General features: G+C 37.3%; 1 protein-coding gene and 1 pseudogene across 1 annotated transcript in view; one reads left to right on the plus strand and one right to left on the minus strand.

The window, feature by feature from the left end:
• The window catches only part of GLCCI1 (glucocorticoid induced 1), a 164,257-nt gene that overhangs the window by 64,363 nt on the left and 73,535 nt on the right, over window positions 1–26,359 (minus strand). Inside the window, exon 4 of the mRNA XM_007944091.1 lies at window positions 7,613–7,699. Within this exon, the coding sequence (XP_007942282.1) occupies window positions 7,613–7,699 (87 nt within the window). The remainder of the gene's footprint in view (window positions 1–7,612; window positions 7,700–26,359) is intronic.
• On the plus strand, window positions 11,240–11,357 carry LOC122150314 (annotated as a pseudogene).

Raw genomic sequence — 26,359 nt, forward strand, 5'->3', positions numbered from 1 at the left:
ATCAGAGCTTATTCTTATTGGTTGTCCTTTGCAGGTAACTTTGTTTTTCCCATACTGCTTTCAGGATTCTTTCTTTGTCTTTGGTTTTGATGAGTTTATGATGATATGTCTTGGTGACTGTCTTTTGGGGTCTATCCTGTTTGGGGTTCATTGGACTTCCTGAATGGATATATTCTCATCTTTCATCATATCAGGGAAGTTCTCTTCCAAAAAATCTTGGACAATTTTCTCAGTGGTTTTCTTTTTCTCTTTCTGTTCTGGAATTCCAATGACATGTGGGTTATTTCTTTTGATGGTATCCTACATGAACCTTAGGCTTTCTTAATTTTGTTGTAATATTTTTTTTTGATTGCCCTTTCCAAAGAAGTATTTAGGTATTTGTCTTCAATCTCATTAATTCTGTCTTCCATTGATTTGATTCTACTCCTTTGCCCTTTCAATATATTCTCTATTTCTGAAAATTTAGTATTAATCTTCTGGATTTCTTTCTGTAGATTTTGTATCATTTCTAATTTTTCATTTATTTTGTCATTTTGTTCTTGTATTTTCTTCCGAAATTGTTCTAGGGTATTATCTGTGGGTTCCTTACTTTTGTACTCCTTGATCTATCTCTCAATCCTTGGAAAGCACCTAAATATAATTCTTTTGAATTTCTTATCTGGGAGTTCCAATGCTGCTTCTCCTTCAGGGATGTGTTCTGGGTCTATATCCTGCTCCCTTGTTTCTACCACTTAATCTTGCTTCTTTTTGTGGACTGTGATGGTCTACTGTTTCCAAGAAATTGTGACACTGTTGTATTTAGATCTCTGCTGTTTGTGAGGAGCAGGTAAGGGTAAGTCAGGCTCTTCTGATGGTGGTTGTTTATTGCTGGCCAGTTGGTGGAAAAGGAAATGGTGGCTCTCACTCAGTAAGTGGAGCTGCAGGAGGCATGGGTGTGACTGCATCGTATGGGCACAGTTGCTGTCTCCCACTCAGCTAGACAAAAGCAACAATCAAAAAACCACCAAAAAAGTAAAGAAATGGAAAAAACAAACAAACAAACAAAAGCCATAATATCTGGGGGGGGGGGGAGCATTAAGAGAAAAGAGGTAGAATAGGAGAATAATGAAGAAAAAAATGGGAAAAATGCAAAAAGAAAAACAAGGGATGAGGTTAACCACGAGAAAGAAAAAAATGGGAACCAGGAACAGGAAAGAGAGAAAAAGCTGAAAACTAGAACCTGGGGAGGGAACAGTAAAGAAGAAGAATAAAAAGGATGAAAAATAAATAAATAACAAAAATAGTAATAATTTTAAAACAAACAAACTGGAAAAAAAAAAAAAAAAAAATCAGGGCAGGGCAGGGCACCCAGGCTCTATCTGACCGCACAGACTGGGATGAAACTCCTATCAGCCCAGAAGGTGGGTGATAGTGAGGGATGGCTGTACCTCCATTCACCAAGAGGCTGAGGGGTTTAAGAGTAACAAGGGGAACATAGCACCTTTCCAGTCCTTTGTGTTTGGAAGGTCCTTGAGTTCCCGCAAGTGGAGCCTATTCTTAGGTCCCTGGAATCTGAAAGTACTCTGTCACTTTAAAGATCCAAAATGGTTGAACCGACTATAAACATTCAGAATGGCTGTGCCCTCCTGACAGGCAAAAGTCCACAGCTCAGCCCATCTCTCTCTTCACTTTTTCCCCTTTTATTCACCGGTCACCAGTGCAGTCCTCTGTGCAACCCCTGGCTAGCAGGGCTGATTTTTAGGTTAATTCTTAGGTTCTAACACCACTTGGTACTATCCAAGCTGTCCATGCCATCAGGACCACTGACAGACCATAGTTCCGTATGTCTCCTTTTTCGGTGTTTTCATTCTACTAGTTCTTCCACTAGGTGGAGTTTAGTCCACTTTCGTAACCTTTCTTTCAAAGCTCCAGGCTCCAGGATTATCTTCTGTATCTGTGTTAACTGGTTCCCCTTTTCTTTGTTGAAGAGTGTCTGTGTAATGTGTCTGCTTATTCCGCCATCTTATCAGAACCCCTCTGTGCAGTTTTCTTACGTTGTCTGTCTGGCTTTGACATCAGGGTAATTCTGATATCATAAAATGAACTGGAAGTGTTCCCTTCTTCTCTATTTTCTAAAGAGGTATTATTTTGTCTTTAAGTATTTTATAGAATACACCAAATATGGTCAATGGATTCTTGTAGGAATATTTTTAACTACTAACTCAATTTCTTTACTTGTTATAAGTCTTCCTATTTTCTATTCCTTTTTTAATCAGTTTTGGTTATGTGTTTTTCCAGGAAACTGTCCATTTCATCTAAATTGTTTAATTTGATGGTACAAAGTTTCTATAATATTCCTATATAAGATTCGTCAAGTTCTGTAAGCTTGATAGTGATGCCACCTCTTTTACTCCTGATTTCAGTAATTTCTCTCTTTTTATTTTCTTTGTTATTCTAACTAAAGGTTTGTTGATTTCATTGATCTTTTCAAAGAACCAATTTTTAGTGTCATTGATTTTTCTCTAATAGTCTTTTGTTCCTTGGGTTCTGTGTTAATCTTTATTATTTCCTTCCTCTGCTTGCTTTTGTTTAGTTTGTCTTTTTTCAGTTTTTTTAAGATGGAAGCTTAGATAACTGATTTGAAATTGCTCACATTTTCTGATATGCCTATTTAAATTTAAAGGTACCAATTTTCCTTGAAGCACTGGTTTAGCGGCATACAAATTTTGGTTAAGTTGTGATTTCATTTTCATTCAGTTAAAATTTCCCTCGAATTATTAAAAGAGTGTAGTTCAACTGACAAACATTTGGGGGTTTTCTAGGATTTGTTTCTATTACATAATTTCAAAATTTTGAAATCTATTGAGACTCATTTTATGGCTCAGTATATGGTCTAACTTAGAGAATGCTTCACATGTGCTAAAAAAGGAGTAAGTATTTTGTAGCCACTGGGGTGTGTTTTCTATATAAGTCAGGCCAAGTTGAGTGCTAATGTTTGTTAAAATCTACCTGCTTGCTTATTTGCCATACTGAGAGTAGAATATTGAAATCTCCAACTATACAGCTGAATCAATTTCTTCTTTCAGTTTTTGCTTCATATATTTTGGAACTCTGTTGTTACATGCATAACCATTTATAATTTTATCTTCCTGATGTATAGATCTTTTGTCACTATGAATTTCTCTGTGTCTTTAGTAATACCTTGTCTTACAATCTATTTTGTCTATTAAGATAGCTACTCCAGCACAATTACAACTACCGCTTTCAACATTTATCTTTTTCCATACTTTCATTTTCAATCTATTTCTGTCACTGAATTTAAAGTGTCTCTTACAGACAGTATATAGTTGACTAATGCTTTTTTTAACCCACCAGCCACTCCTCAGAAGGAAGATGGGGCAATCTACTTCTGTAGTGATACTGCCTCGGCAACCTAAGGAGGAGTCGCTATGAGTCAGGTCCGACTAGACAGCACATGCTTTTAAATGCAGTCTTCAATCTCTGCCTTTTGAGTGTTTAATCCATTTACATTTAATGCGATTAATGATATGGTTAAATTTACATTTGATATTTAGTTAAGCATTTGCTATTTGTTTATGTCTTTTAGTTTCTGATCCTGTACGCCTCCCTTACTGTCCTCTTTTCAGAATGAGCATTGAAGTTTTCTCAATCTTTGTTTACATGGAAATATTTTTTTCACCTTCATTTTGGAAGAACACTTTTTTGGACACAGTGATAGTTAAAATCGTCTGCCAACTTGGCCAGCATGCTTTTGAGCGGCTTGGGAACTGGATGTAGTTATTCCCCATGATGAGACTGATGTGGTTATAATCAATTCCATGGTGGAATCTGCTGTAAGCAGCTAATTAGTTGCCTTTAGGGTATGGCCTGCTTCCAGTACATGTGGAAAAAGCTTTGAGAAATCCTGCATTTGGCCCAGTCTTCATCTCTTGTTCCTGAACTTGTACCAGTGGCTTCCCTTGTTGTCTGCCAATCTTGGGATTGTTCCTGGACTTGAACCAGTGGCCTGCCACGTTGCCTGCTGATCTTGGGATTGTGCTATTTTACCTGCTGATCCTGAGTTCGTCAGCTTCAGCAACCAGTACCTGCATGAGTCCTGCAGTACCTGCTAGAGAAGAAGCCTCCAGCTTCAGTGGGTCTGGAACAAGAGGCAGAGCTGAAGCCCAAAGTCAAGGGGCCTTTATCTAGCCCCTAGAGCCAGCAATCTGAATATGGACTTCTAGCCTCCTAAACTATAAGAGAATTAATTCCTGTTTGTTACAACCATCCACTTGTGGTATTTCTGTTATAGCAGCACTAGAGTGCCAAGACAGATACTGTGCACTTGACTGACATTTTATGTTTGTTTGAGCACACTGAAATGTAATTCTACTGACTTATGGCCTCCACTGTTTCTGATGAAAAGACAATTGCCAGTTAAAGGTATTATTGGTACTAGTTCTCTGTGTGTGATGACTCATTTTCCTTTCTCTGCTTTCAAAATTTTTCTCTTTACTTTTGGCTAATTTGGAAAATTTACTGCCATTATTTCTTCAATTTATTTATTTATTTATTCATTCATTTATTTATTATTTTTTGCTTCTCTCTCTATGCAGTTAAGGAGCTCTGATAGCATAGTGCCTAAGGCACTTGCCTGCTAACCAGAAGGCTGGCGGTTCAAACCCACCAGCCACTCTTCAGAAGGAAGGTTGGGCAACCTACTCCCGTAGTGATACCACCTTGAAAACCCAAGGAAGGGTCGCTATAATTCTACTGGTCTACCTTCAATTCACTGATTTTTCTGCCATCTCAAATCTGCTGTGGCACACCAATGAATCTTTCATTTCTGTTACTGCACCCTTAACCTCTAGAATTTTTGTTTCCTACTTTTTAGTAATTACTGTATTTTTTAGGATATTCTTTATTTACTGACTCACTGGTGTTCTACTTTTCTATACTTCTTTAAAACAGTTTCCTTTAACACTTTGAATGTATTTATACTGCTTTGAAGTTTTTGTCCGCTGAGTCCAACATATGGAGATTTGTAGGCAGTCTTCACTGACTGTCTTTTTTTAAAAGTATGTATGGGACACACTTTCCTGTTTCTTTCCATATCTCTAATTTTTTTTGGTGAATAATACATGTCATGCCTAAGGCACTTGACTGCTAATCAGAAGGCTAGAGGTTCAAACCCACCAGGCACTCCTCAGAAGGAAGGCTGGGCAATCTACTTCTGTAGTGATACCACTCAGAAACTCAAAGAGGGGTTGCTATGAGTCGGGTCCAACTCAACGGCAAATAACAACAACAACAATGCATGTTAGATAATATACTTTAAGAACTCAAGATTCTGCTTCCCCCCTTAGAGGTAGCTGCTTTCTTGTCTGTTTGCTTTCTTAGTAACCTTATAAACTAAAATCTGTGAACTCTTCTCCCTGCAATGTTTGGCTACTGATATCTCTATGTTACCATTATTTCTCTCATTTTTCTTTTTAAGCTTAGTTTCCTAAGAGATCATCACTGTTTTGCCATAGCTGCTCAGCCAAAGACTGGTAAGAGGTTTTGTTCAAACACCTCAAGCCAGTAAGTCTTCTTCTCTCTGATGATGGATTTGAGTGTAGAATGGGAAACACATTCAAAATCTAGGCATTTTGCAAGTCTGCTCCAGATTTTATTTTTCACCAACCCTCTTATTCTTGGCTCCATTGGCCAGGGATGTGTGGTTGGCTTGGGTCCACTCCATTCTCTGCTGTGTAGGTGCACAACCTCCAGTCAACCTAGGATATATGTTGAACTTATCAAGCTGCATGACTGACTTTCCTCCTAGAAATTTCTGTTAAAGCCTAGCTAGCTTTTTTCTCCCCTTTTTTTCTTTTTTTTAATTGTGATTTGGGTGAAAATTTACAGAGCAAATTCACTTTCCATACAGCAGTTCACATACACTTTGTCTCATGACATTGACTACAATTTACCTCAAAGCAACAGCTTCCCTCCCACTTCCTCCCGATAGTTACCTCTTCCCTATGTCCATCCCTCCATGTACCCCCGGCCCCCTGAGCTGTCTCCCTGTGCATAAACAGCCCTTCTTTCTCCCATGATTGTTCTCTCCAAGGAGTGTATCCACCTCAGGTAAATGTTCAACTCCTATGCCTGCCTTTTGTTTGGCTGAAAGCCACATGTGTGGGTTTAATTCCAGACCTGAAGGGTAGCTGGGGGGATATAGTCTCAGAGGTTCCACCAGGCTCTATCAGACCAGCCAACCTGGACCCCCTCTTTTTTTTCCAAATGATTTTGAGTTTGTTCCACATTGTTCTCCCTCTCTACCCAGGATCTCCTACATAGATCCCCCTCCGAGTGGTTGACAGTGGGAGCCAGGCACCATCTAGTTCTTCTGGTCTCATAGTTGTATAGACTGCAGATTGCATGGTGTACCAGTCAAAATCCTACCTAGTTTTCCAATCAACTACTTGCCCTAAATTGAACCAAAACCTGAGACCAGCAGAGCCATTGACCCTCACCTGTTTGCTTGGTACCAAGACTACCACTTTAACTTCCAATGCTCCATATTAAGTGAGATGTCTCCAGCAGGGACAGCAAAATTGCTGGTTTTTAAGACCTGCCCTATCCTGGATGAACTACCATAGGAAAGAACTAGATGCAGAGAAGGGGAAAAGAGAAGTAGCCCTAGACAAGAACACCACAAATGTGTGCTATTCTTACTCTAAGTCCAGTAGTTTTCAATTTAATGTGCTTGGCTATTTCCAGAGCACTAAAATGGTTGATCTGACAGTTTTATGTATCTTTATGGTTTCTTTCTGTGGTGAGCAATCACATCTTTTCACTCAGTCATGTCAGTTATTTCTTTTCAAACAGTACACATTGTGGGTTGCTGTAGTCTAAAGTTCAAATGTTGATTAACGTTTGTGCTTCTATTTCCCTCTAAGAAAAAACTTCCAGTTCACTCTTTTGTTACTCATATTGCATGCAGAGACTGGATGATCACTTTTTAAAAGAAGTGTTATAGAAGACATGAACTTTTCAACCAAAGTTTCTGTAATTTTATAAAACTAAACAGTAAAAGATAAAGCTATCAGGAAAAACAACCCAAAAGATAATTATGCAAGAATCACATACTTTAGGTTATTCATAATTAATAATTTATTAGGTCATAAAACTATTCCTCAAAGACATGTTTCACTACTCAGTCCAAAAAGCAACAACACGCTGCTGAACATGATAAATAAGCTAAAAAAACAGAAAACACTATCCTACCACTGTAGAGGGCTGTGATCTGTAGGTCTGGTTACTACACCTCAAAAACAAGAAAGGTGAGGTAGAACAAAAGATAACAACTAAAATAAGAAAGATACTAAAGTTATTACATAAAATTAGACTTCATTTTGGAAAAGCTGAAGCTGAATGGGTACAGAACAAATGTTTATAAAGGAGATAAAGGGCAAAAAAAAAAAAGTAAACTCAGACTTCTTCACCAAAACTTATAAGAGATAAGATTAAACTTAAATTCTAAAAGAGGTAAGGTTAGGACACATAAAAGCTGTACTATTATATTCAGGAAAAGTAAGAATTTTCTAGGATCAACACAGGTGCTAGACTGAAAATAGAAATAACTTACCTCTTTCAGTTGATCAGCACTCCCCCATGATGCAGAGCGCTGATGCGACTTCTTTTCTGATCCTTCTTCTGCCCAACAGCTAGGTGTCTTTAAAAAAAAAAAAGATAAGCATGAAAAGTAAGCAATCTTGTCTCAACTCACTGATCTCACAGCAACTAAAATTTATTTCAAAATCTAAGCACATTACTAGATCAGGGGCTATAGTGAAACCTTTTGAATGTTAGGATCTTAGAAGCACATGAAATGTTTAAAAAAACATTGTCAAATTCTGAATTATATATGATCTAAGATGTCTCCAAGTCACCTTTCTTAAAACATTCGGTATGTTCAAATCAACATGATTAACTTGAAAGTTACTGAATTCAAAGAGATTCACACATTGGTATTTTTTTAAACGAATAGCCAAACTAAATGTAAAATATTATTTCTATTAAATACAATGGCCAGAAGTATGATTAACAGAACTAACTAGCCTAGAAGCACTGGGGTTACAGTGACCCACTTGTCAAATATCTAGATAGCTAGAAGGGTGATTTTATCACTTTTCCTATACAGAGGGAACAGAGTACTAATACACAGTATCTTCTTTGAAAAATATGAGGTATATTTATATGAAAAATGTAAAGTAACTTAAAAAAATACAGCTTATTATAAAAAATTTTAAAGAGATTTAAAAGAATAAATATGAACTAAATAAACTGACCCAAGACTGAAATGATGCATCTTTAAAACAAAGAAACAAAAAACAAGATAGTTAACAGAAAATAGAATCTTCTGTTATTTAAAATCTCATTTTAAGTTATTTTGCAATTAATAGACTCTGATTGAGTAAAACATTAATGGCTCATATGTAAGTTTAATTTGAAATTGAAGAATATTAAAACAAGTCCATGAGAGCCAAAATATGACCTTGAGTATATCTCACATGAATTCAGAGACAATCTGAAAAACAGATTTGCTGCACTGAATACCAGTGACGGAAGATCAGATGAGTTGTGGGATGACATTAAGGACATTATACATGTGGAAAAAAAAAAGTCATAAAAAAGAGAGGAAAGGAAGAAAAGATCAAAATGGAAGTCAGAGCAGACTGTAAAACTCGATCTTGATGGACAGAGGCTAACAAGAATGGAAGAAATGATGAAGTAAAGAGTTGAACAGAAAATTCCAAAGGCTGGCTTGAGAAGACTAAGAAATACAATGAAATGTACAAAGACCTGGGGATAGAAAATCAAAAGGGAAGAACATGCTCGGCCATTTCTCAAACTTAAAGAAATAAGGAAAAAATAAAGGCCTCAAGTTGCAAAACTGAAAGACTCTGTGGGCAAAATATTGAATGATGTAGGAAGTATCAAAAGAAGACAGAAGGAATACAGAGAGTCACTGTACAATAAAGAATTGGTAGATGTTTCAGGAGGTAGCATATGATCAATAACCTACGGTACTGAAGGAAGAAGCCCAAGATGACTGAGGATACTGGTGAAATACAAGCCTTCAGGAACAGACGGAATACCTACTGAGATGTTTCAATGATGACAACACTGGAAGAGCTCACTCATTTATGCCAAGAAATCTGGAAGGCAGCTATCTGGCCAGTTGACTGGAAGAGATCACTATCTGTGCCCAATCCAAAGAAATATGATCTAACAGAATGCAGACATTATCAAACAACATTACTGATATCATACACAAGTAAGATTTTGCTGAACATATTCAAAAACAGTTGCAGCAGTACTCTGATTGAGAACTGCCAAAAATTCAAGCCAATCTCAGAAAATGATGTGGAACGAGGGATGTCATTGACATCCATGGATCTCGGCTGAAAGCAAAGAACAGCAGAAAGATGTTTACCTGTGTTTCATTGATTATGCAAAGACATTTGACCGTGCGGTTCATAATAAAGTATGGATAACACTGTTAGCACAGGAATTCCAGAATACTTAATTGTGCTCATGAAGAACCCCTACATAGACCAAGAGGCAGTTGTTCAAACAGAACAAGGGGATACTGCATGGTTTTAAATGAGGAAAGCTGTATCAGGGTTGTATCCTTTCACCATACAGTCTTTACACTGAGCGAATAATCTTGAGAAGTTGGATTATATGAAGAAGAATGTGGTATTAGGATTGGAGGAAGACTCAACAACCTGAGATATGCAGACGACACAACCTTGCTTGCTGAAAAGTGAAGAAGGCTTAAAGCACTTACTGATGAAGATCAAAGACTACAGTCTTCACTGTGGATTACATCTAAACATAAAGACAACAAACGTCCTCATAACTGGACCACTAAGCAACATCATGATAAATGGAGAGAAGACTGAAGTTGTCAGGGATTTCATTCTACTGGGATCCGTAATCAATGCCTATGGAAGCAGCAGACAGAAGATCAAATGACGTACTGCACTAGGCAAATCTGCTGCAAAAGACCTCTTTAAAGTGTTAAAAATCAAAGGGTTACACTTTGAAGACTAAGGTGTGCCTGATCCATGCCATGGGATTTTCAAAAGCCTCATATGCATGTGAGAGATGAACAATAAATAAAGAAGCCTGCAGAAGAATTGATGCATTTGAGTTGTGGTGTTGGCAAAGAATATCGAATGCACCATGGACTGCCAGAATGAACAAATCTGTCTTGGAGAAAGTACAGCCAGAATGTTTCTCAGAAACAAGAATGGCCAGACTTTTTCTTTCATACTTTAGTTATGTTATCAGGAAGGACCAGTCAGTGAAAAATACAAAGACCCTCCACAAGAGAGATTAACACAGTAGCTTCAACATTGCTTTCAAGCACAGCAACAATTGTGAAAATGGAGAAGGACCAACTTGATGGAACCTAAAAACAAGAGACACTGTAGCCAAATGGAACATAAAATACTAAAACCCAAATGATGACACAAAGTGGTAAGACTATTTAGTAACTGTGTTAAAAATTAAAAAATATTATACTACAATGTCTAATACATGAGAAAAGTCTTAGGGCAATACAAATTAGGGAAAGTAAAAAGCACTATATGAAGATAGGCAAAGGGTAAATGATTACTAAGATAAATACATTGTTGTTGTTAAGTGCCATCAAGTCAGCTCTGACTCACAGTGACCCTGTTGTTGTTATTTGCTGTCGAGTCAGCCCCGACTCATAGGGACCCCTCCTTGGGTTTCCAAGGCAGTATCACTATGGAAGTAGGATTGCCCAACCTTCCTTCCGAGGATAGTGACCCTATGTACAACAGAATCAAACATTGCCTGGTCCTGCACCAGCCTCTCAATGCCTGCCATGCCTGACCCCATTGTTGCAGCCAGTGTGTCAATCCATCTTGCTGAGGGCCTTCCCTTGTTTCACTGACCCTCCACTTTACCAAGCATGACATCTTTCTCCAGGGAATGGTCCCTTCTGACAACATGACCAAAGTAGGTAACATGAAGTCTGGCCATTCTCACTTCCAAGGAGCATTCAGGCTGTACTTCTTCCAGGGCAAATTTGTTAGTTTTTCTGGCAGTCCATGGTACTTTGACTATTCTTCAACACCACAACTAAAATGCAGCAACTCTTCTTTGGTCTTCTTTATTCATTGCCCAGCTTTCACATGCATATGAGGCTATTGCAAACACCATAGCTTAGTCTTCAAAGACATGTCAAAAAAGAGAAGGTTAGCACTCCCCCTGTCGAGGAAGGAAGAGGCCCTTGGGCCTTACAACACATACAAGGTTAAGATAAATGAATATAGTTTTAAAAAAATTTTTATTACATACAGAAAAAGCTATCTTTTATGTTGACACTGCACCTGTGAATCTACATAATATTATAAGCGCCTCCGAAGAAGCCCGGAAGGAAGGTTGGGCAATCTACTTCCGTAGTGATACTGCCTCAGAAACTCAAGGAGGGGTTGCTATGAGTCGGGTCTCACTCGATGGCACATAACATCAACAACATGAAGAAGCCACCCGTTCTATTTTATACAACTCAAGATGCTTGTTGACAACTTTTTAAGTTGTTACCACCTCTTAAAAGGAGCTCTGGTAGCATAGTGCCTAAGGCACTTGACTGTTAACCAGAAGGCTGGCGGTTCAAATCCACCAGCCACTCCCAGGAAGAAAGGTTGGGCAATCTACTTCCGTAGTGTTAACCTCCTTGGAAACCCAAGGAGGGGTCGCTATGAGTCGGGGTCCACTCGACGGCACATAACACCACCACCACCACCTCTTAAAAGTAACGAAAATTGAAGATGCCAATAAAGACAGAAAGCTAGTTGAATAAATATAGAAATAAACTGCTTAAACAGTTTACTACTAAAGTGAAGCTGTTTAGTCATAACATTTTATTCAACTTATTCTAAGAATAAGAAGTATCAATGTATTACATATGCTGCTTGCAAATAATTCAGTAATTAAAATTTTCTAAATTCAGTCCCAGACAAGACAAACTACTCTGAAAAGAATTTAGGTTCCTTAACTACATTGTTGAGTCAGAATCAACTCGATGGAAATGGATTTTTTTGGTAAATACATCATAAGATTAACTGGTTGGTGCACAGTTCAGTATTCAACTACTAACTAGGTCTCTAGGTGGCACAAATGGCTTGTGCGTAGCTAAGTGAAGGTTTGGTGGTTTGAACTGACCCAGGGGTGCTGTGGAAGAATGGTCCTATCTCTCTCCTTCCATAAGATTACAGACACTGAAAATATAAAGCGTAGTTTTACTCTACAATGCACGGGGTACACCGTAAGTCAAGAATGACTCAAGAGCAATGAGTTCTAGTGCTTTTTTTTTTAAAAAAACACACATATCTTTAATAAGCAATTTATTCTGTAATTACTCAATTATGACAAGCTAATTTTAGTCAAACTTTTACTATAAGGAGTTCTGGTGGCACTGTGGATAAAGTATGGGCTGATAACCAAAAAATCAGTGGTTGGAATCCACCAGGCGCTCTTTGGGAAAGATGAGGCAGTCTGCTTCCATAAAGATTTACAGGCTTGGAAACCCTACAAGAGTTTCTACAAGGTCTACTGCCCTACAAGGTCACTATGAGTTGTGATTGACTTGACCGTAGTGGGACTTTGTTTTTGATTTTTTACTTTAGGAATTTATACAACTTCCTATTTCATCTTTCCACCAAGTGTAAGCATTATTCAAGTTAAAAATTTTGTGATAATGATAACAATCTTTACAACTTAAAAGTATATTCATAGGAAACAAGTAGACTGCTCCATAACTGTTTAACAATAACAATGCTTATAACACTAATAATTGTCATTTCATTCAGCTCTAACTTTTTTGAAGAATATTTAAGTATACTGTAACTCTAATTTATAGATAAATCAGTAGCCTAAAGAACTTTTGTGACTGCCTCAGTCCTGCACAGCACAATGACAGCAAGTGGAATTAAATCTAAGGTCTTTTATCTCAAAAAATATTCTTTTTATGTTATCATTGTTTTCTTAAAACCAAATGTTTTGATTATTATTTGATTACATCAGAATGTATTATAAATTACATAAAAGAAAAAACGCACTACAGAAGAATACTTATGCTCACGAAACCAAGCTAGCAGAGTATGTTGTTGTTGTTGTTATTTGCCGTCGAGTCGGCCCCGACTCATAGCGACCCCTCCTTGGGTTTCCGAGGCAGTATCACTACGGAAGTAGGACTGCCCAACCTTCCTTCCGAGGAGTGGCTGGTGGGTTTGAACCGCCAGCCTTCTGGTTAGCAGTCAAGTGCCTTAGGCACTATGCTACCAGAGCTCCTAGCAGAGTATGTAGTTATTTTAAAAGTGAAAAACCACTGGAAGCATTCTCTCAATCATGTTACTATTTGAGTTACACATATATAAGTTGTTTAAATATATTTACCATAGTTAAACTTCCTAAAACACAGAGAGTAATTTCATTTTAATTACATCAATTTAAAATACACAAAAATCTCTAGTCTACAAATATACCCTACAGACTGCACTGCCCAACACTATTTTTTTTTTTTTTTTTTTTTGCCACATGTGGCTTTTTAAATTAATTAAATAAAACTAAAAATTAAGTTTCACAATCACAATAGCCATAGTTCAAATGCTCATTAGCCATTGTGGCTAGTGGCTACTGGCTGCTGTATAGGACAGTATAGATATAAAACATTTGCATCAATGCACAAAGTTCTATTAGAGAACAGTGTTCTATATATTTAATCAATGATTTTAAACAGATTATTATAGCCAAAGTAAACCCAAAAGATGGCTATTTTGTTTATGGAATCTATTTAAAGTCAATGCTTGTAAAGCCAGAAGTGAACTAGTCTAATCCGATTTGTTAAATTGGAGTATTTGAGAAATGTTTTACCATTTGAATTAGTAAAATAACAACACAAAGTATCATAAATTCTTTCCTTTCACATCATCAAGCAGCACCTTCGATCTGGCCTGTTAATCTGTCCACAGATTAAGGAAGAGTCTACCAATAACCAAACCTAGGAAACATGGTATTAAAATGACACCGTAATATAGATATTGGCAATGTTGGAGAAAGGTAAGCAGTTAGAACAAAGCTAAACCAGGCAAATGAACTATAAAGGACACCAATCATCAAGACTAGCATTTTCCAAACCGTGCTCCTCATAACATTGCTCCTGGGTATTAGTAAGAATGTTTGATAAATTATATTTTGTCAAATAAGAATATTTTTAAGAATCATCCACTATTAGTGCCATAATTTTAACATCAAAAAGGTAGCAGAGAATTTTGGTGAGCAGTGACTGGGATGTTAAAAGCTTTCAAGCAGCCGTCTAAGATACAACTATTGGTCTCGTCTCATCTAGAGCAAAGAAGAGTGCAGAATATCAAAGTCATCTGGAAATAGTCCAAAGATATGATGGCCTACAAGGACCTCAGCCTTCATGACCCTGAGACCAGAAGAACTAGATGTACCTGGTTACCAACACCAGCCACTCACAAAAGATCAAAATTGGAGATCCTGATTAGAGTCAGGGGGAAAAATGTGGAACAAAATTCAAAAACACAAAAATGACTACAATTACTCTTTGGATAGAGACTGGTGGTATCTCTGAGACTATGGCTCTGGGTTATCCTTCAGGCCTAGAAATGGACTCACTCCTGTGGATTGGCTCTCAGCCAAAGAGTGTAAAGAAATACATGCAGATCACCTACCCAGGGAGATGCATATACCTACCCTGGGGAGATCCACCCCTTAGATCAATCAGCCCTGAGACATCAGAGGGGCAGCATTCACATAGAAAGAAAGCTAGACAGACAGGAATGCATAGATAAGAAGGGCACAGGGAGGGGAAAGTCACAGGGAGGAGAGGGGAGGAGAGGGGAGGAAAGGGGAGGAGAGGGGAGGAGAGGGGAGGAGAGGGGAGGAGAGTTCTTCATGGCTGGGGATTGTAATCAGGGCCGTGAAATCAAATGTGTATGAACTGTTGAATATAAAACAAATCTGCTTTGTAAATTTACACCCAAAGCAAATAAAAAAACAAATACAGTAAAAATAAATATTTTATTTAAATAAATAATATTTATATTTAGATAAATAAATACAACAACAAAAAAAAATGTTTGATAACAAAGGATTCCATGGTAAAATAAGTTTGGAAATACATAATTTCTGCTATCCAATGCACAATGCATGTTAGCATTTCGAAAACTCAAAAACACATACACACACACACATTATTTTTAACAACCTGTTTAACTTCTCTTATTTACATAACCCAGAACATTTATCTTTCAAGTATGCTTGTTAACATCCTGCAGAACACTACTCTGCAGACAGCTTGGAATGAAATGCAGTCCTCAATCATTTGTATTGCACATAATAGCTTGCTCTTCAGTCTCCATACTACAGGGAATTCTTCCTTTCTAGCTACCTCCACCAGACTACTAGGGAAGATAAAATGAACTTTGTACACAACTGAATAATGCAAAACCAAAGCATCTATCTCTAAGGCAGTTGACCAAAAAAAAAAAAAGTGGTTGGCTAAAAAAAAGAAAAATCTCTTTTATGTGAAGCAGATGTGTAAAGGCCTTTTTGATCCCCACACTCTGGAATTGTCTGAAATCCAGCTCAAGAGTTAGACTGTCTCTCCAACCCTCAGGTCCATCTTCTAAGCTCTGGTGTCCTACGTCAGGATCGCTTCATCTCTGAGGGAGGGAAAGGTCTACAGGACTACACTGGTTTCAAAATGAATACCCATAAGACAAGTTATTTTGGCTAGGTTAACCAAAGAGCTTAAAATAGCGGGTATCTTTGTTATATCTTTATTTGCAATTAGCATGGGTAAATATGCTTTCCTACTTTATCAATTTCAAAACAGTTCAAACTAACTCCTAGTAAGAAAATATTCTTCTTTAATATTCAAGAGCCTAAAGCTACTTCTAAAAAATTCCAAAATAAACAAACAAAAAAAACTAATCACTTCACAAAATTATCTTAATCTTATTTAAAACTAGAAGTTATTTAAAACTTTAAAGTCTATTTTTTTGTGTGGTTCATCACTCTATAAATTAGAGTATAATTTATTATGGAAATAGGATTATTGATCACTCATAGTATGAAAAGATTAATAAACCTAGCAAGAAATGAAACAGTAGTAGTTGAAAATCAAAGATAGTTAAACTAAGAGTTAATTATGATTACAGATCAATTTTAAATGATAAAAATGTTCTAAGGTAACATCAAACTCTTCATTATTTGTAAGTATATAATTTAAATATTTGGTTTTCTGTTGATTAATAACAATTTTAAAGCCTTTTTTTTTTAATCTAAAAGATCATTTTTTTATCTAAAGATTATTTAAAAAAGTCTATCCTCATGAAGAACTCTGGTGGCATAGTGCCTAAGGCATGTGGCTGTTAACCAGAAGGCTGGAGGATCAAACCCAACAGCCAGTCCTCGGAAGGAAGACTGGACAATCTACTTTCGCAGAAAGTGACCTCGGAAACCCAGGGTCACTATGAGTCAGAAATGATTCAACAACAGTGTGGTTTGTTTTGTTTTGTTTTGTTTTTCTCGTGAAGCATTACAAAGGAGCACAGAAAGATTCTGATTCTAGTATAATCATCCTTTTGCCTGTCTTGTAACAGGGGTAATCATGTAAGTCTCTGCTTTAGCTCTTAATATAGAATGTAGAAAAAGCCAAGGATCAGCTGGAAAAACACACAGAAGTTGTTAAGATTTAATTTTTATTTCATGTGAAGTTGGAGGGTTTTAAAAACTTTAGGAATTTAGTGATAAGTTATATACTCAAATTTTTTATCAAGTTCCAACTATAGACATACATACATATATACACATACATTTTATACACACACACACACACACACACACCAAGTTATAGGCTCATTATGTTAGACCAGTCTCAAAGTATGCTTTTCAGATGAGCAACATCAGTTATCACCGAGGAACCTGTGAGAAATGGAAATTCTCAGGCTCAACCTCAGATCTACTAAATCCTACCAGTATAGGTAAGGCCCAGCAACTGTTTTAGCAAGCTAATTCTGATGCAAGCTAATGTTTGAGTACCACTATGACACTTAAGGAATAAAAAATGAATAAATATAGATTATGCATTCCAGGTGTAATGCTGATTATTAACTACTCATTTTTCTTATAGGCTAATATTCTTTAACCAACCAAAAAACCAAACCCAACTCACTGCTGTTGAGTCAGTCCTGTTGACTCATAGTGACCCCTCCTTGGGTTTCCGAGGCAGTAACTCTGTGGAAGTAGATTGCCCAATCTTTCTTCCATGGAGTGGCTGGTGGGTTTGAACTACCAGCCTTCTGGTTAGCAGTCAAATGCCTTAGGCACTACACCACCAGAGCTCCCATTCTTTAACAAGTGTAATATAAATTTACATATAACTGTATCTGTTGGAAATTAACCATAAATGCCAACATAAACACTGTCTGGAGCTATGTAGAAAGTACTTTAGCAGGAATACGTTCTCCCTTCATTGAGAAATATTTCACGGTAGCCCACAGCAAGGACAAATTTTACCGGAGTGTTGAAGTAAAATGTACGCAATCCATTCTCTATAGTGTATGAAATCCATTATCTATTTTAGGCCTCAATGTGTTCAACATACAACGGGGTCAAAGTCTGTGAAGTAACAGTTTGTGATTTTCCAGATTAGGAACCAGGACACTTACTCAAAAGAGTTGAGAAGTTTTATATCTATTTTGAGATTTTAAGACTGAGGAAGGGGGTGGGGGTGGGTATGTGTTGGTGGTAAATCTCTGGATTGGCAATTTTTGAAAACAGGAAATACCACAGAAATCAACTATTGCATCTGTGCTAGACATGATAAAATGAAACCATTTGTCTTACTCTGTAAGAAATACTAATTTGAGAAAAAGTAGCAATAGTATATGCTAACAAGCTTAAGAATTTAGTTGCAGGGCTTCAAAAATTTGATACCAGATATAAAAAGAAATATGAGAACAATTAAATTTTTTAAGAAGTAATATTCCCAAACACTTTAAATCCTTAAAACAATACATTCAACAATCATATTGGAACACAGCTTCCCCTGAATTATCCAATAGATAAATTTGTTGTTCCTTGATAGCTTTTAATCTGTTATTTTTTAAATCTCATACCTGACAGGTGACTATTAGCTATCTGATAAAAATATTTCTATATTATTCTAAAATTAAGGAGATCTGGTGGGGTAGTGTCTAACACATCTGACTGCTAACCAGAAGGCTGATGGTTCAAACCCACTAGCCACCCCTCAGAAGTAAGACCAGGCAATCCACTTCCATAAAGATTTATTGCCTCAGAAACCCAATGGGGGTCTCTGTGAGTCGGAATCAACTTGATGGCAGTGAGTCTGGTTTTAGTTTTATTCTAAAAATACCCACTGAAGTCATGAAGACTTACAGCACCAAGCTGACAGTATGAATATCATCAATGGGATAACTAAGTAATATGGGATAAGGGGTAGTAGTTTTCGTAACAATATAAATCATTCTGTCACACTTGGACCAATAAATCAGAAATGCCATTTGTTACTTGCAAGATTGCACAGTAGACATGCAATAGCTACCTCTGACTGAATACATATAGATATAGATAGGAATATATGTATTCATTCATACATATATTAATATATGTATATATAAATATATTCATTTATATATATACACACACATGTATGTCTATATACAGACATATATAGATACCAATTTATTATCTTACAGTCCTATAAGTCAGAAGTCCAATTTGACTTAGCTTGTTTACCAGCTTCTACTTTTACAAGGCTAAAATCAAAGTGCCAGCTGAATGGGCTCTTAACGAAAATAGGCTGCCCACATTCCTTCTCATGCTTTCACGTCACCCCCTCCAGCATTAACAGCTCAAACCTTTCTCAATGCTTCCAAACTGTTCAACTTTCTCTTCTGCCATATCTGACTTCCTCTTCTGTCACGTCTCTTCTGACTCTGTTTATAAAGGCTTGTATGATAAGATTGGGCCCATCTAAATAATCCAAATTAATCTCCACATTTTAAAGTCAAGTAACTACAATTTGGTTAAGGCATTCGGTGCTAAGCAAAAGGTTGGCAGTTCAAACCCACCAGCCACTCCATGAAGACAGATGAGGAACTCTGCTTCCATAAAGATTTGCAGCATTGGAAACCATATGTGGGTCACTATAAGTTGGAACTGACTTAATGGCAATGAGTTTGGTTTGGGTTTTTAGTAACTAGAATTACATTAGCAAAGTCCCTTAGCCAGTACTAGATTAGTGTTTGATTAAATAGCCAAAGGATGGGAATTTGGGGGAAGCCATCATTGGAATTCTATCTACCATGCATCATGACTTGTGCGGCTAAAGCTGATGGACCCAAACTAAAAAACCAAACTCACTGCTGTCAAGTCGATTTTGACTCATAGCGACCCCTTCTTGGGTTTCCGAGGTGGTACACTACAGAAGTAGGACTGTTCAACCATCCTTCCAAGGAGTAGCTGGTGGCTTTGAACCACCAGCCTTCTGGTTAGCAGTCAAATGCCTTAGACATACGTTGCCTCATACATCTGAGTTTGCTAACTTTGGCTGCTGCTTTTGTAAGACTGACACCTCTGAAACGAGGTGCTATGAACAACCAACAAAATTACATAGCATTCTTCACACTCAGCTTCCGTCTCCTCAACCACTGTACAGTCCAGATATCACTAATAGTTCTTTATGGTCAGGGTTTCTCAAATGCTCCTAACAATAGCATTTACCTTTCCCAAGATCCTACTCTCTAGATCCAGATTCAGTACATCAGGATGGGGTCTCAAGATGTCTGAATAATTACTGGCCTACTAAGAATGCTCACTGAGTTTCAGAGTCCTCTCATTCTATCATTTCTATGACATCTGAATCATTTCTATACCATTCTCCAGCAGTCCAGGCCTAATGTTCATAATTGTATAATCAATTGTTGACACTAGTAATGATTTTTTCTATATAACTTAAAAAAAAAAAACAAAACACTGCTGTCAAGTCGTATCTGACTCATGGTGACCCCTCCTTGGGTTTCCAAGGTGGTTGTCACTATGGAAGTAGATTGCCCAACCTTAGTATTGTTATATTTAAACTTTCTGACAGTAAAATATTACAGATTCTAATACAGAAGGCAACTAACATATATTAGCATCTACTATGGCCTAGAAGGAGCTGTTGGGATACAGTGCTATGCCATTTGACAGCTAACCAAAAGGTTGATGGTTCAAACCCACTAGCCACTCTATGGAATGAAGACCAGGCAACTTACACTTCCATAAAGATATACCAGCTCAGAAACGCAGTGGGGGTTCACTATGAGTCAGAATTGACTCAGTGGCAGTGGGTTTTTTGTTTTTTCCCCCTGTGGCCTAGATACTGTGCTAGAAGGATAACATTATTTTATTTACTCCTTACCATGATAGGTACTAGTGTTATCCCCTAAAAGCTATGAGAATTCCAACAGCATAGAAAACTGCTTTCACTTGGTTTACTTTCATGCTTCCCATGAGTATGGTATTTCCTATTCTATTCATTCATTTATAAGAAGCAGTTATTAATACCTTGAGGGACATACTGCTTCCTCATATTATATCCTAAAATAAAATCTGATTTTTAAATTCATAAGGTTTGATGCCTCTAATATACAGATGTTTTCCTCAGTAAATGCTGTTTATTGTTACCACAGAATTTTTGAAAAAAATAATGGGACATGAAATATAACAGGCTGAGAACCAACGTACCTGACAACAAAGGTCAGAGTGCTAGAATAAGAGGGTTGTTCCAAATAAAAACAACCTATTTCATAATTTTACCCAGAGCTACCTTAAGGCAAAGGTATGGAGAAGAGATGAATAAAAACATGTTAATTTTGTTACCTGTTAAATGTTTCTAAGAAGCAGAAAACTCAGTATCTAAGTAGCAGGAGTAAGGGTAAGGCCCTTCACTAAACTAAATGCCATTCATATGTATTTGAACCAAATGAACACGTTACCTATTAAAAATTACTAAACAGAGTAGAATTCTGAGTTTTTGGTAATTTTCAGAGAAAATTTAAAATTGATGAATAATATTGTTTTAGTTACCTAGTGCTTAACAGAAATATACTACAAATGGGATGGCTTGAACAAACAGGAGTCTCTTTTTTTTTTTTTATTAGGATTTGGGTGAAGATTTACAGAGTAAATTCACTTTTCATACAGCAGTTCACATATACTTTGTCTCATGACATTGACCAAAATTTACAATGCAGCAGCTCCCCTCCCACTTCCTCCCCATAGTTACCTCCTCCCAGTGTCCATCCCTTCATACTCTTCTGCACCCTGAACTATCTCCCTGTGCATAAGCAGCCCTTCCTTCTCCCATGATTGTTCTCTCCAGGGTGTGTGTCTACTTGAGGTAAATGTTTAACTCACATGCCTGTACTTTGTTTGGCTGGAAATCACAGTTGTGGGTTCAATTCCAGACCTGAAGGGCAGCTAGGGGCCATAGTCTCAGTGGTTACACCAGGCTCCATTGGACCAGCAAACCTGGTCCCCATCTTCTTTTTTTTTTTGCCTCCAAATGATTTTGAGTTTTGTTCCACATTGTTCTCCCTCTTTATGCAGGATCTCCTACATCCCTTCCAAGTGGATGGCAGTGGTAGCTGGGCACCATCTAGTTCTTCTGGTCTCATAGTTGTATAGGTTGCAGATCAGATGGTGTACCAGTTGCTAGGACTGATGGTTTCCATTAATTTTGGTTTTCTTCTTTCTTCTTGACGAGGAGAGACCCGTTGTTGCATCTAGATGGCAGGAGTTTATTTTCTTACAGTAAGAGGTTAGAAGTCTGAGTTCAAAGTGTCAGGCTCTAGGGGTTGGATGGAAGCCCTTCGACTTTCGGCTTCAGCTCTTCCTCTTGTTACCGGCCACGAAAGATGGAGGCTTTCTTCACTCAGGCAGCTGGTGGCTGCTGAAGCTGACAAATCCAAGGTCAATAAGTAAGAAGGCACAGCCCTGTTATTACCAAACCACATGGCAAGCCATTGATTCAAGTCCAAAAAAAGTCCCAAGATCAGCATAACAACTCGGCTACATGCAGGGTCCAAGCATGCCAAAAAGCTAGCTATCTTCCTCAAAGCTGCTTCTTATATACTGGAAGCAGACCACATCCCTAAAGGAGCTACTCAGCTGCTCCAATAGAGTCCACCATGGAGTTAATTACCAGTCTCACCATTGGGAATAACTACATCCAGCTGCCCAGCCAAGTTGAGACACGACCCTAACTATTACAGCACTCATGGCCCAGGGCCACTTTGAGAATTAAACTGGATACTATGTTAGGCTGGGTTCTCTATAGAGGCAAAACCAGTAAAGCTTACTTAGAGAGAAATTTATCTTAGGAAAATGGCTCACACACTTATAGAAACTGGCAAGTCCAAAGTTTCAGGATCAAACGTCAAACTGGAAGCTTTTCCTGACTCACACAGCTGCAAGGGCTGACGAGCTCTAGGATGGCAGGCAGTATACCAAATGTTGACTCCAGTGGATGATGAATCCAAGATCACCAGGCTAAATGGTGGATTGTTCACTCATGGACAGTTGTAGGCAGCACAACAGGATCTAGATCCACAAAGATTTTCTCCTTTTCCCAAGATGTCCATATATATATATATATATATATATATAGGAAGCAGGTCATACCCTTAGAGAAATTCCCTTTCAACGGATTGGGTGCTCAAAACATATACATCCAATCTCATCACAGGAATAACCACATCAAAACTGCTTCAAAAAACCAAAACCAAACTTAACGCCATCAAGTCAGATACGACTCATAGTGACCCCTCCTTGGGTTTCCGAGGTGGTATCACTACGGAAATAAATAAAAATTGTGGTCCAGACAAGCTGACACACAACCCAAACTATCAGAAATATATTAAGTATTTTAGGTATAGATTTACATTTTTCATCCACAGAACTGAGTATATTCCTTTGGCAACCAAAAACATTATTTGCTAAACTAAGACCATTACCACTTTGTGTGGTCTCCTCAACTCTAGGATTCTATACTCCTCTGATGACTAACTGAATGATGGTTGAAAAGAAAAAATGAAGGTGATTCGGTATAGTAATGAATCTTTATGCATTTACTTAACAGCCTGTTAGAAACTGGCTCTGTAAAAAAATATAATTTTGGTCCCTGAAATGCCTAGAAGCCAATCTAAGACAAGACAGTCGAATCTTCAACCCTGCTTCCATCTCAAGAGTAGTCCCTCCAATGCGTTTCAGCAACCACTGCTTCTTAAAAAACCTCAACGTCAAGCTCTTTAATACAAGGTACATGGAACCCAAACAGCTGTATCAAGTATGACTTTTTACCAGAAAATGAGTTTCAGATTAGAATGGTAAAACTCATAGCTCTCTTTTACATCTATTACTAACTAACACATCATTCATTCTTCCTCAACCAACATCTTTTCAGTAAGGAAGGCAAAAAGGCAGAGATTTTAAATAAAATTTGGTTTAAAAAAAAAAAAAAAAAACTATGTATTTTTAAGATCCTGAATAGAGTGGGAGAAAAAATGTAAAACAAAACTCAAAATCATATATAAAACCAAGCTTACTAGTCTGATAGAGATTGGTGAAACCCCCAAGACTATAGCCTATAGTCAATCTTCGGCCCTAGAACTGAACTTACTAGTATGGCTTCCAGCCAAACAAACAAACATATAAGGTGAACATTCATTCGTACCAGGTAGGTGCACTCCTCAGAACAATCAATCATGGGAGATCAGAATGGCAGTATTTGCACAGGGATACAGCTCAGAGGGTGGGAATGCACAGGCAAGAAGGACACAGGGACAAGGTAACCACAGGGAGGAAGTGGGAAGAGAGCTGCTACATTATGAAGATTGCAATCAATGTCATGTAACAAAATGTGTATGAACTGCTGCATGGAAAATGAATTTGTTCTGTATACTTTCACACAAATCACAATGAAAAAAAAAAGGAAAAAGCTAAAAATAAAAGAATTTACATATTTTATTCCAGAGTTGGTTGATATTAGCCAAGTTTACCTAAAGCCAAATGCTAAGTATTCATCTCATATCTGTTTCTTTAAAATAAATAAAAACTAGGTTCCTGAGAAAAGATGCTGGTTTCAATAGGGGTAGCATCATAAAACTCCCTAGACTGAAATCTAGTAAAATTAAGAAAAATAAATTAAAACATTATTTTATGTACTTTTTGGCAAGCTTAAAATGTTTCATACTTTAATTTTTGATAATTAATTTAAAACAATACCAAAGAAAAACATCATCTGGACAAAGATATATTATTGTCAGAGAAAAGTAGATACATTCCCACTAGAGTCAAGAATAACGCTAAGGCACTCACCAGGATGAACATTATTTAACATGTTTTACCAATACAATTCCAAGAGTGAACATATAACAAGGGGTAACATATAATGAGGGATAAATAATAAAAAGAAGTAGCAGAATTATTCATATGATCATATACCTGGAAAACCAAAGCAAATTATGTGAAAAATTAAAAGAAACAAGAGAATTCAAATGAAAAATATCACCTAAACAAATCAGAAAGTATTACTAAAGACTCTAATCACAACAGCAATTTAAAAAGATAAATATCTGCTCCCATTGACTCAATTCTGACTCACAGTGACCCTAAAGGACAGAATAGCACTGTCCGTAGGTTTCCAAGGCTGTAAATCTTTACCGAAGCAGACTGCCACATCTTTCTCCCACAGAGCAGCTGGTGGGTTCAAACTGTCAATCTTTCAGTCAGCAGCCAAGTGATTTAACCCCTGCGCCACCAGGGCACCCTGAAAGAGATACTTAGGTATAAGTTTAACAAGAATGTGTTGATCCATGTGAAGAAAGTTTAAAAATGTACCTGAAGGGCAAAAATAAAGACTATCTGAATAAATAAAAATAAATACTCTTTCTTAGATAAGACTCAACACAGTAACAATTCCACATAAATTAGTAGTATTTAATTACAATCCAAACACTGCAAAAGGAATTTGACAAAATGAGTCTAAAATTAATAAAAGTAAACAAGCAAGATTAGCCAGCACCATTCTAAAATAAATGTAATGAGCAGAACTAACCATATAAAGTATTAAATTGATTACCAAGCAACAATAATTAAAATAATTAATAACTATTTCTTGACCTTAAACTCCTCTCATCACCTGACCTCTGGTTCTTGAGACATAAGCCTGTAGAAGCCTCTGGCCTGCTGCCTGACCTGCAGATTTTGGATTCACCAGCGCCCACAACCTCTGACCCAGCAGAGGCCTCCAAACTGCCACGTGACCTGCAGAAACAGTTTGGGTTCATTAGCCCCTGCAACCATGTGAGCCAGCAGAGGTCTTCAGCTTGCTGCCTGACATGACACATGGTTTAGGATTTGCCAGCCCCACAATTCCATAAGTCATTTCCTTGAATAAAATTTATCTCTCCATAGGAATGCACATACACTTTGGTGGTTTTGTTCTTCTACAGAACCCAGACTAAGATACCTGGCACAAAAAATACATCAATGATACAAAAGAGAGTCCAGAAAGAGTCAGTGGAATCTACTTTAAAAGAATCAGCCACTGAAAACACAATGGAGCGTAGTTCTCCTCTGACATACATGGGACACCATGAGTTGAATCAACTCAATGGCAAACGGACTTGATGGCAGCTAGTTTTATGTGTACATCAATTGTCCCTACAAGAACTGAGAAGCACAGAGATTTTAAAAGATATTATAATAGGATGCTGACTTTGGGGGAGAAGTCCGAAGTAGAAATTCTGTGTTTAGGCAAGTCACTTTTTTCTTTTCAAAATTATATAGAGAAAGCATTAAAACGATCATTTTATTAGAATATAAACCTAATCTAAAGCATTTTAGATTTTTTTTTTTTTAAAGATGGTAGTGGTTAATTTGTTACACTTGTAATGCATTCATTTGAGGGAAGTCTGTTAACTAGAATCAACTATAGTAGGGAAATACCATCAAGTCTTTTACTTTAATGGAAATATCAGGAGAGACGGCTTGTTGAGGCTGAGGTAGGAGAGTAGCTGTTCCAGAGGCTGCTTCAGGTCAACTACTCACACAGAGAATGTGCTTCTAACTGTACTAGAAAAAGAGAATAAGGTCTGTAAAACTGAAGGAAAGATGTAACAGGCCACAGAAAACCAAGGTATTGTGAGAAGCAACTAAAACAATTAAGACTGCTTAAAAAGAAAATATT

Source organism: Orycteropus afer, unplaced genomic scaffold (genome assembly GCF_000298275.1).
Source record: "Orycteropus afer afer isolate SDZICR_OR568_19922 unplaced genomic scaffold, OryAfe1.0 scaffold00119, whole genome shotgun sequence".
Taxonomy (NCBI): Eukaryota; Metazoa; Chordata; class Mammalia; order Tubulidentata; family Orycteropodidae; genus Orycteropus; species Orycteropus afer.